The sequence below is a fragment of the Microtus pennsylvanicus genome, chromosome 9, assembly GCF_037038515.1.
Source record: "Microtus pennsylvanicus isolate mMicPen1 chromosome 9, mMicPen1.hap1, whole genome shotgun sequence".
Taxonomy (NCBI): Eukaryota; Metazoa; Chordata; class Mammalia; order Rodentia; family Cricetidae; genus Microtus; species Microtus pennsylvanicus.
Window position 1 is genome coordinate 22061143 of NC_134587.1, and position 12215 is coordinate 22073357.

The 12215-nt window shown below is 46.7% G+C and overlaps 1 protein-coding gene across 1 annotated transcript in view; it reads right to left on the reverse strand.

Moving 5' to 3' along the window:
• Window positions 1-12215, reverse strand: part of Upp2 (uridine phosphorylase 2) — a 36430-nt gene that overhangs the window by 2233 nt on the left and 21982 nt on the right. The window contains exons 5-6 of the mRNA XM_075985167.1: window positions 10898-11107; window positions 8729-8875 (exon numbers count right to left, since the gene is read on the reverse strand). Of these exons, the coding sequence (XP_075841282.1) occupies window positions 8729-8875; window positions 10898-11107 (357 nt within the window). The remainder of the gene's footprint in view (window positions 1-8728; window positions 8876-10897; window positions 11108-12215) is intronic.

The following is a 12215-nucleotide window of genomic DNA, read 5'->3' on the forward strand; positions in this document are numbered from 1 at the left end:
GTGGTTTTTGTTATGGTGGCTGTTGCGGATGACACAGCAGGGAACACTGGCAGTGGCATCTCTCCCACATACTGGTTTCAGTTCTTTAACTTAGACATTCAGTGCTAAGATTTTCAGATATCGTGGTGGGTCTGTTTTTAGTCTGCAAGACCTTGATGCAGTTTCCCACGATGGAGGTGCTCCTTCATATCTCCATCGCCAGCATACTAGGGTCCCTCTATTTTAACCTCCTCACTAGCGCTTGTAATTGTTTCCCTTCCCATAGTCATTGGGGCGGGTGATCAATGATCATTGGGCTACTTGCTTCCCTGCTATTAAATTGTATGAATTTTTTGGGTATTTGTGTTATGAACATCTTATTATTCACGCTGCAAATATTTTCCAATACGTGTGTCCTTTCGTTTGGTTTATTTCTTGTTGCATTCAGTCATTATGACCCCATAATTCAGGTAGCCATGTCATGAATGAGGTAACAGTTTGTTCCCTTAGACGATTAAATGAAGGCTTAGTAAAGGTAAACAAATGGCCCGTTATGATGCAACTGCTAAGGAAGTAGCCAGTAAATCCCCCAAATTGCTAAACACAGCTGCATCCATTCCTCTCCAGTACATGGTGAACTGTTCCGATTTGCCCCGGCCCACCCATCAAAATGATGCTCACAATCGAGTAAAGAGCAACGAAAATAGTCAACTGGAGAAGAGCTGAATATTTCACCGCCTAGGGCCATGTTTACTCGAAACTCACTCGCTTGGTTGTAAAGCAACTTGGTTAAACAGGTGACCAAAGTGGGAGAGTTAATGACCCCCCCTCCCCGGCTTTTCAAGTTAATGAGAAGCAGGTCCGTGAAGGGCAGTGTGGCTGGCAGATGCAGGGACCGTTGAGAGTCCGGCTCCAATCCCTCACATGGCAGAAGGATAAAAGGAATCTGGTGTTCTGTGCTCTCCACAGAGTGAGCTCTGAGTTCACAGAGTGGACCGTTTCCCTTGGATTCCGAGGGTCAGGTCAGATCCGGAGAGAACAAGTAACAGCGATTTTTGGCTTTGCTTTCTTCATCCTGGAGAGCCCTAACAAGCTTCATATAATGATCTTGTCACCCAGCTATTTCCATGAACAAATAAAAGGGACTAATTACTCAGGACAACCTGTCAAAAATGAAGCCTGGAACTTTGCTGCCATAATCCTTAGATTAGGAATGGAGGGAGCTCCTGAGGGCTGGAAGGGCATTTAGTGACCTGTCACCAAGAACATTGCCAGCTATCTGACCCAGGCAGGGTGTAATGGGAACACACAGGTCTAAGGCAGAGCATACTGTGTGCTGGGTCTTGTCATAATGCCTAGCAATTCCAGCCCTCTGGCATCATCTATGGCTGTACAGAGAAGCTGATGAAGTTGCCACTGTGTCTCTGTCACATTACAAAAAAAAGACATCTATTTCTATGCACACAAAATATCTGCAGATAATTTTATGGAGCTAGGGCCTCTAAAGCTCATACATTAAATCCTTTAGATTCCATACCACTCTCTGCTCTGCCGTGTTCACAGCCTCTCTCTGATACAAATCAAACCTCCAGCAAGGTTTTTGCATTAATGGGGGACAAAGCTAAAAGGGCTGGGAGCCAACACCCATGCACACAGCAGAAACCAAATGAGCTGGCTGCTGGAAAACTGGGAACCCAGCAAAGGTTTGTGTTGTAGCTCCTGGCCTAGCTTATCGGTCAGCTCCTCTTAGCTCCGCCTCCTTTCTGCCGTTCCATCTTCTGTTGTTCCTCAATGGTTGAGTGTATAAAGCCAACACTCTTTTGTCCTGGTTTGCCTGCTATGGAAGGTTCTAGAATCTCATCATCATCAACCTAAGCCTGTGTCTCCTTTGAGACCTTGAGCTCAGGCTGTTGGGGACCTATCACAAAGCAAGTGGAGCCCTTCCCTTTCAGAGGGGCCAGCAAGTCTGGGGACATACAAATAACCTATTTCTGTTTCTCAAAACTTGGTCTCCTGGCCACCTGTATCTAGAGACTACAGATAATGCAGATTCTCATGCTACATCCTAGACACCTGGAACCAGAGGGGGCCGGGCAGTAAATACTTGTAGAAAACAGGTCTTTTTCATTGACTTCTCTGAAAACTACTTTAAAGAGTTTCAACTCCTTTCCCAAATCAAACCAAGGTACCACAAAGGTACATACCTGGACTCTAACTCTTTAGGAACACAAAGTCATGCTGAATTACCTGGAAGTGAGCTTTCAGAGTGCATCCTCTGATTGCCCTGCATCTCTTACAGACGTGTTATTAAAGATGCTTCCTGCTACGGCATAGCTGACGATTTCACTTGTTTAATACTTCTGGACAAAGTTTAACATTGGAAGAAAGTTTTGCCAAGACAAACCAAGAAAGGAAACACCTCCGATGCTTCCTTTCATTGTAATGAGAGTGGAACAGCACAACTTACTTTCATTTTCACCCAAGAAGCCCAGAGCACAGTCCAGGTGTTTACAATTAGCGCTAGATTCCTGGGTAGTGTTTTTGAAATCGAGGCCCCTACGAATATGCCACTCACTTACATACCCACCTCTGATTCTTTTCTCCTAGTTTTAAATGCTATTTAAACATCCCCGAGCCATTGAAAGCTGTTGCTAGTGTTCTCTGCAGTGCCGGTATGCACAGATCATTTCTAGTAGTAACTGCAGTTCGTAACACTGTTTAAAGAAGCAACAGCCAAGAGGCAGTGATGCTGGATCTGTTCCATCCTTGTTCTTGCTCAGCCGTGTTTACTTAAGCTGCTCAATATTCCCTCTAGACCTGGCTTCATCCATACAGAAAAAGGATGACTTTCTGGATCTTTCAGGCCTCTCAGTTTCCACCTCGGGCCTCACATCATCTTGTCAGTAGGAAGACCATATTGTCACCCCTGAGGAGGCCTAGCGATGATGCTAGGACTTTGATCTGTTGAATTATGGGTCATGAAACAAAGATGACTTGGGAAGACAGGCCATGGAACCCTGAGATGCTAGTCCTGGTCCCTGGTCTTGGGGTCATAGCAGAGAGAGGCCAGCATAGGCTGTGCCAGCTTCACAGAGGCTGTGTTGGCAGTGGTGAGAGAAGGCTAGGATTAGAATTAAAGCCAGTCAACCAAAAATATACCGGCTTTAATTCAAAATATGTTAGAGTATCTCAGAGTAAGTTATATTTTCTTAATCCTGTCTTTGTCAAATTTACAAGACAAACAATAGCTAAATGTTAGAATTTTAAATGTCTCATCTCAAAAGAAGAAGCGTTTAAGATGATGAATATACTAGTTAGCCCATTTTGATCATTATACAGGCTGTACACATATTAAAACTTGCAGTTATTATTCAACAGAAAAGTAATGCAAGGTGTGGTGTGGTGACCCCATCTGTAACTCCTGAATCCTGGAGGTGGAGGCAAGCAATCAAGACCAGCTGGAGCCATATGGTAACTCCTCACCATTACCCCAGGCAAATAAAATAGTAAGTTAGCTACACATTTACACCTCATTTTTCAGATTTGAAAGTTGAACAATCATGGCAGGATCATGGCTACGCAACGCTCTTCTGTGTCTGCTTAACTTTTTATTAGATTCCAGCACCAACTCTTGGGACCACCCTGTCCTTATGGTTTGTTGGCTGAAGCAAGATAATTATCTGTTCACAGTCTGTACAGCACAACACTGGCCTCTGATTTTGAATGGTGGACATTTGGGTTCTTTGGTCCAGGAACCACCCCTGCCTCCACCCCGCTCCACAGCCCTGTGTTTCCATGGGAAGGCTCCTGCCAGAAGCAGCAGTCTTTCTGGAGCGAATGGCGCAAGTCACACAGAGCTGAGGTTAAATTCCAGAGATGGTGGTGGGAACGTTAACGAACCCCAAGCCGCTATTTCTCTCATGAAGGTGTGGAGAGCTACAAATGGCTGCCAAATATCCTTGTGGAACAATTTTTCAAAAACCTGATTTTTCTTCCCTTTTGGGATTAAGAAATATGACAGCTACAAACCTAAAATAGGCATTAAAATTTTGTGGTAACATCTTTTGGGCTTTATCGATAGTCACCATGCAGGTCCCCGACACAAAGATCCTTCATTGCTGGGAACATCCACAGAAGAATTGAAAAAATTGAATTGGAGTCAGGGCTTCTGTTTCCTTTTATTGAACAGTTTCAAAGAAATTCTCTAAAGAATGAATGCCTCCCTAAGTTACAAGTAGCTGTCAAAAGAAATAACATGGAATTATTCCTTTACTCTAAAGAAAAAGCCACCGTGAGTTGCAGACAACTAAAGGCATTGAGACAAACTTGAGCAGAACCTAATCTTAGACAAATATTAGGTTTCATTTATTACTGTGCAAGCTTGTGTCAAAAGGCAGCTCTGACTTTAAAAACTAGATACAGGTTAAATATATTTATCTCAAGTTCACAGCCCAAGAGGGTTATCCTCTTTAATCAGGAGTAAATTTTACTTTAAGAGAGGGACAGATTGTCACAGATGTGCTTATTCAACATTATGTTGCTTTTCTGTTGTCCAATGGTTTTGCATTATTCTGAAGGGGCGGGCAGCTCGCTGATGCTGGGTGATTTTGAAGTCAACTACCTCCTTACCCGGATGTCTGTTAAGGTGGCACCGGGTCCCTATTACATTTGTCTGGGGCAGTGAGTAAGAGAACAGCCATGACAGATGGGTGTTGATGGCCTTATTCCAGGTGGTTTGTCCACCTCCAAATAACAACAGACCCTGGGAATGAGGTTTGCAGAAATCTCACGGCAAAGGGAAATCTTGGCTCCCGTCCTCCAAACAATTCTGCACCACTAATGTGACCTGGGAAAGGAGACGCTGGTTTTCAATGGTCATTTTCCAAGGTCAAGTAGAGACTCATTGCCGTTCTTTATACTCATTCACTCAGCAAATATGGATTGAGTTCCCATATGGCAGACATTAGTCTAGGCGTTGGGCATGGAGCAGTGACAAACTTCTTGTTATTCTGGCGCTCCATCACAGTGGAGAGAGAATGAATATCACCTTTATGCACTGGGCTGATTTGTTTTCTGTCAACTCGAAACAAATTAGAGTCAGCTTGGAAGAGGGACCCTCTGTTAAAGAGCCGTCCCTATCACACTGGCCTACGGTATGCCTATGGGGCATTTTCTTGATTAATTATCGATGTGGGAGGACCCAGCTCACTGTGGACAGTACCAAGCAGGTGGTCCTGGATCGTATAAGAAAGCAGGCAGAGCAAGCCATGGGGAGCCACCCAGTAGCATCATAGGGCCTGACTTCCCTCAATGATGAACTGTGATGTGGAAGTGTAAACCACATAAACCTTCTCCTCCCCACATCAGAGTGTATATCACAGCAACAGGCAGCAAACTAGATCAGGCATGACGCTAAAGCAATGCATAGATGAATGTATAAGCAAACCAGAAATTGAGCTAATGGTGTTGAATATGCAACAGAGAAGCAAAATAAATGATCTAAATATTAATGATTGGGCTTGGGTATTCATACAATGGTCCCCTGAAAGGCCAAGTCTCCTATTAATTGTGAAGGTAAGTGGTGAGGTGCATGGACAGAAGCCCTCCATGGACCAAAGAGATGCAAAAATGATCCATTTCTGCCTGGGTTGGGTTCCAACTCTGCGACTGAGTCCTGTGAGTTAGAACTCGGGTTCCTGAAAGAGCTGTGTTAATGTACGGTGATATTCAAAGGCAGAAACAATCAGTTCTCACATGGTTGTGAACTCCTGTTGGCTGTTCAGCTGTCTAATAGTATAAAAAGACAGAGAAGGCAGCCAGGAGAGTAGGGTGGGCTGGGCTGGTAATAACTGTGGAGGAGGGGAGTCAGCGTCTCGAGAGCTGGAAGCCCACGGATTCTAGGCTCTGGGTTCGGGTGGAACTTCTTCATGCCGCTTGCCATTCATGTCCTTCCAGGTTTTCTGCTAGAGCAGCAGCGTGAATGCACCCTCAGCCCTTCCCCCAAAGCTTTGCCAGCTCACAGAGCAGGCGGTAAATGGGCTAAAACGGAAAAGGGCTGTGTGGCAGTGCCCAAGCTTTACCTCTGGAAAGGGGTGCGGGAGAAGATGCTACGCGGGGGCAGTGAAACATGGGGACATGATAGCAACCCGTGCATGGGCCTTGTGCCTTGACAGTGGATCTTCCCCAGCCAACAGAGCACAGATGCACTTTTTAAAACAATGATGTCTTGGGGGATAAAAGCAGCCACCGTGACTGTGAAGAAATCTGGACAGTAATACTTGGGTGAACTAGAACTGAGGAGCTGCAGAGCTGCGGATGGAGCCTGTCGGCAGCCGAAAGAGGTCTGCAGGATGTGAAGGAGGCTGCAGCCGTGGCTGGGAAGACGGAGACCTGCAGGGAGGCTGAAAGCAGAAAGCAAAGCTCCAGCAGCAGCAGCAGCGAGAGTGGAGTGATGCAGGAAGACAGAGGAAGGCAAGACGTGAAGGAGACACGCCTGCAGGTGGAGGTCAGAGCAAGGTCATGAGATCTGCCCTCCAGGACGAAGAGGCTCTCTTAAGAGAGGAGTTTCCCTTGGGTCTCTGCAGGAGTCTCAAAAGACAAAGGCAGATAGATACCCAGGATTCACAAGGCTCCAGTGGTCCCTGGGGGCCAGTAGATGCCTTTTGCAAAAGAACCCATGGCCATCAGCACACCTACACCTGCAGCCTGCTGGCTCAGCAGTTTACATTCGACCATATTGGATATCAGATTCTGCTCATTTTCATATTTGCAGAGGTCTGAACTAAGCGGTCACTTGTTTCCATAATAGAGAAAGCCCAGAAGGCCTTTCCCGGAGCAGGAATCTGCACTGCTGCCTAAGCGAGGTCAAGCGGCCCCGTGCTTGCTAATTTGTTTAGGGGAAAGCGGGGCCTATGGTTTCTCTGAAAATGAGGATTCTAGACAGGCTTGCAAATGCGGGCGGGGTGGGGTCTGGGAACACGGCTCGCGGTTAAACTGCTTGCTGTGCGAACCTAACTAAACGCCTGGTAAGTGTGGAGACCTGCATGTAATCCCAGCCGCTGAAGGCAGAGGAAGTGTCCCCCCCCCCATCTCAGCAATCTTCTCAGCAGAACCAGCCATGTCAGTGAGCTCAGGGTCCGACATACGTAGAGGGGCAGCGGAGGTTGATTACTGATCCCCTGCTTCCACACGACATGCCCACGCATGCACATGTGCCCACACACATGCTAACATGCATATGTACATGCACGTCACACATATACCTACACATGAAAAGGAAACTATCAAACGGCACGAGGAACAGTTTGTGGGTCTTCACCCATAGAGTACAGGGATTGGCATGGACGTGTGTATGTGTATTCTGAAGTAGGTGTGGTTAAAAACAGTGGCTCTTAATAAATCTCCTTATTGAATCTTTCTCATTCCAAAGTCCATTCTCAGAAATGTTACCACAAGTGCAGTGTTTATAGCACACGCATGAAAATGTATTGGCTCTAAGACCAAAGGTTAGAACTCAGGGTTCTTTTGTGACGTTTTTATCCTCTGGGCAGCAGGGAACACTCTGCTGGTATTATGTGACATTACTGATCCTCTTCGGGTTCTGTGACATCACTGATCTCCTTCGGAGTCTTCCTTGAGTCCCTAACTTTAACTTTGGTCTCCAATCTATGCCTATGCTCGCCGCATCTCATCTACCATATTTTCTTCAAATGCCATCTTTACACCATCAACATATACGTTTGTTTACTCCTCCAGTCCAAACCCTACATCCAAACCCGAGTTAGAAGTCCCCCTGCTTGCCTGACCTTCATTTGCATGTCACTGTCACCGAATCCTCACCTAAACATGTTCTGTTCCCACTGTGACAAGCTCACTCCTCTGGGAAGCTGTAGAGTCAGCCTCGCACCTGGAACTCACACCGGAAACCTCAGCGGTTCCTGCTGGGGTTCTCTTCTGAAACCCGTGCAGAGTCTGATGTCATCGCATTACCCTCCGCTAATCACCTTGGCGCTTCGTACTTTGCTAGAAGTTGCCCTGGCCTTTTTAGTCCCCTTTCCGCTTCTTCTCTGGCCCCAGAGAACCAGAGAACTCAGAACCCAGAGAAAGTCTATCGAAACTTCTCTCCGGCGCCTCCCTGTTTCCAGACAGAAAGCCCACGTTTTAACAGGGAGGCACACCACCTGCCCGTCTCCCCGGCACCTCCCATTTCTCACCGTTCCACCCTGCGCTTGCCTCCACCTGCTCCCACAGCACACCTGTGTGCTCCTGATATATTTAGCTTTCCATTTACACTTTCCAGAACGTGCTTCCCAGGTTCCCATGTGGCCTTTCCCAAATGGCACCTTCCCCTCCTACCTTTTCCTGACCCATGCTAATTAAAATTATGACTGATAGACTATTTTAGGAATCTCTCATTTGCATCCTGTCTCAACAAATGCAATTATGAGAAGAAACGGCAGCCACCACCGAGATGGAGAACAAGGAGCTTGCGGTTGGGTCCTAGCTACACCATCAGCCAGCGTGTGCCCTTGGCTTTTTGATCCCTGAGCTTTGCTTCCTCATCACCGTGATGGGAGCAGCGTCCTACCTGCTCACCCAACACTACGAGGTAATGTATATTCTGAGTAATTTTAAAGCGTGCATTCGACACAAAACAAAAATTATCTGGGCCCCCTTCCCTCCTCCCGAAGAATGAACCTAAGATGGCCTTAAAGAGGGGCGGCGTCCTTGGCATTCGCGAGAAGTTTACCTCTCAGACCGCACAGGCCACACATGGCCGCGAACACCGTCGACTCCATCTCGATGTTCCTGACCCCGGCTTTGTATGCTCGCTTCAAGTAGTCCAGCTTCTTCTCTCTCGAAAAGGAACACAAGGCTCCGTCTAGGCGGGCCTGGCCTGAAAAAGGACGGAGTGATTTAGCGGCTCATGTCTCACTCCAGTGGCAGTGTTGTCAGCGAAAGACTGCCCAGTGGTGCAGGGCTCTGCTTCTGTCCCCACCTCTGGAGTGATCCTCCTCTGGGGAATCAACCTGGCTGCTGAATCTTTCTTCCACAGAGAACATGGCTGTGCCTGGCTCAAATCTCATAAAAGAGGGTAGAACATCCACACAGGAAGGAGTGCCCCAGTTCTAAAGGACAGCGGGGACATCCGGAGCCGGGTGAGGGGGTCACAGGGAAAGTTTTCCTTTGAGGAGAAACTCAGATTGTCCCAGTGGCAGGGACCCCAGGCCAGGTGGAGACCTGGGGCAGGCAGGGTGGTGGGGGAGAAGGGCTTCTTACCCTCCGTGCCTCAGTGATGCTCCTGAGGCAAACGGTTTGGACACTGCCACGCTCCGTATGACCACCATGGCCAAACAGGCAAATGGTGTGTCCCTTGTCTCTCACAGACCTCTCAGGCTTCATGCTAACTCTTCGCTTGAGTTTTCCCTTCCATATTGTCCCATTATTTCGGGCTTACTTCACTTCGGTTGACCAGTGGGGACAGAAGGAGGTGGAGCCCAGTCTGATGTTACCTAACCCCGTGCCTGCTGCCATGTGTGCATCCTAAATTTTCCAACCCAGCGGTATCCGGATGGAAGCCAATTGCCATCGATTATTTGCACCGTCCCTTCCGGAAGCCTTTCCTGTCTTTCGCTCCTGTTCTCCGTGGCTTCTGTCCTGACAGTGAGCCTTTCCCTGTTCCTTCTCTCTTCTCCGGTTGCTGCCTGCCAACACCTCTAACGGTGTTATTTATGCTGAGGCAAACCCACATGGTGCAGAAGCCATGGGTAATGCGAGTGGAAGGGTCTGCCTAGGCAGATCGGTGTGGCCTCACTTCACCGACCATAAGCAGCCCCAGATGTGGGCCAAGGTTTTCCAGGGCCGTCATGCGTGGAGCATTTTCTACCTTTTAACGCTACTTTATGTCATTCGGAGAAGCCAAAAATCTGAATTTCTCATATGAACAGCTCTAGAAATTACAAATGTTGGCAAAATAATTTGCATTTGGAACAGTATCTCACGGGCCAATGGTAACATTGACGCCACCAGGCTTCGGTTTATGAGCTGTGACGCAAACGCACGGGTGGGTGACCCTCTAAATGAAGGGCTTAAGAGTCAACATCCTAGAACAGTCTCAGTCTGTCCATTAGTCCCTCAAACACCTTCGCTAACCTGAACAATGCAAAAGAATATGATCTATTTCCATGTATGGCTTTTAGATTCTTAAAGTACTACATAAACTTTGATAGAGAGAAAAGTAAAAGATGATGAAATCTTAAGATTAGCTGTGATTATTCTATGAACACAACTACAGCACAAGATTTGCTGGAAGCCCAATGTACTATGACATCAAGGTAGGGTAGATTCTTCTCTAATGAATACAGTCTGTCCTTGGGGCTTGTTGTGTCTTGTTTTGGTTTTGCCTTGTCCCTCATCCCTTGGAACAAGAGCTGCTATTTGGCAATGACCTTCAAGATAACTCTATGGAGACCCTATGTTCTTGGCTGTGGGATAAAAGATCCACCCATAGGATCTATTTAATTGAACTCTTCTCCCCATTTCCTGGTCTTATTTCTCGCCCAGAGTTCAGGTGAATGGCAGAAGCGTAGGACCAGCGTATTCCTCTGTCTTGGAGTTAGCAACCTAAGTAAAAGTCATGAACAGAGAGAGGATGCTTTCAGCATCACTAATTGCATTTTAGTATTCAAACTGATAGAGGATCAAACCCATTCTCAATATCAACTCATTCTGCATGTTTCTCAGCTGCTTATTAAGCCCTCATGGCGCTACGCTTTAGTAAGTAAAAAAGCTATTTGCTGCCCCCTTGAAAATCTACATGATTAACTTGCTAGTCTGCAGATTTAAGATCAACTGTGGGTTTGTATAACCAGCTGCCAGTATTTTCCTTCTGCTTTTGCAGCGTGTACGGGATTCTCACCTTCGTAAAAGTCATAGGTACACATCGTGTGTCCGATGAGGGTTGGGAAGCTGGAGATTTCTCTGCTACAGTTGAGCAAGTCAGTAGCCAGTTTTTTGTCAAGTTCAGTGTTTCTGGTGACCACGTTGTCCAGGATTACCTGCTCAAACCGAGGCTTGAAGAAGGAGTCTACAGCTGTATCTGTTATCACAACAGACCCGGGGGCAATCCCTGCAATACAGAATAAATAAGCGATCCCAGAAGATTGCGCAGAGTGACTTCTGTGACATGTAGTATGGAACGTACTCTGTCAACACGAATTAATGCTGTTTATTAATGATTGCCCTGCTTAAAATCTTTAAAAATATTTTTTTCCCTGAAAGCCATCGAATAACCTTTAGAACAGGCATTTTCATTGGCTGTCTACCCAGATTTGCATTTACAATGTGGTGGGGTTTAGATTTCAAGACAAACATGACTCTTGGATGTGCAAATTCGTGCCAGCCTTCAGGCTCAAATTTGAATAAATTAGGTCAGGAAGAAAGTAAATGAACCTGCCAGCAAGTAGCTTTCATAAAGTGATGTGACTACTTGATATTTAATCTCCCTGCAGACCCCTCGATTACTATAATTTCTTGGCAGCTCTCTCCAATCTTCCTTCAGATGCTCATCACATAGGCTCCTTTTCCTCCTGGGCTCCATGCAAATTAGGCCTCTTGGCTGACCTTCCCTTGCTGCAAAGTCTGCCTTGCTCAAGGGGCCTGGACCCACTGAGATGCCATTTTCTGTCAACTCCTTTTCTCCCTGCCTGGGTGTGTTCTTACTCTCCCGACTCCTTTTCTTTACACTGATGCCAGCGTTCCTCAGCTGCCATCCGGAGTCACTCCCTTCCAAAAGTCCTAGCCATGGGAGGGCTAACCAATGAAATAAGCATAACTAAGTAAAAGGCAGCAAATATAGGTTACAGTGAGCGTCCACCTTTTGATTTGCCCTGATCTCTACTGAAAACTGGGGAAGAAGGTGTATCTCGATGGTGCCCTGGGCAGCCTCTCTCTGAACACTCATCACACTGTTTACAGTCATTTGTTTGTCTAGCTCTCTAGTGGAAGAATACAAGGTGTATCAAGTTTAAAACAGTGCCAGTTCGTAGCCCTCTCCCCAGGTCTGGTGCTGTGCCTATCACATCTTGAGTATTTGGTAGAAATATGGTCAGCGAGCACATGCTTCTGTAAAATTGCTACACAACACAGGTCCGCAAACTCTGGTCCACAGGCCACATGTCACTTTCCTAGTAAATGAGGCTTTGCTGCGGCATGACCACACATTCATTCACATACTG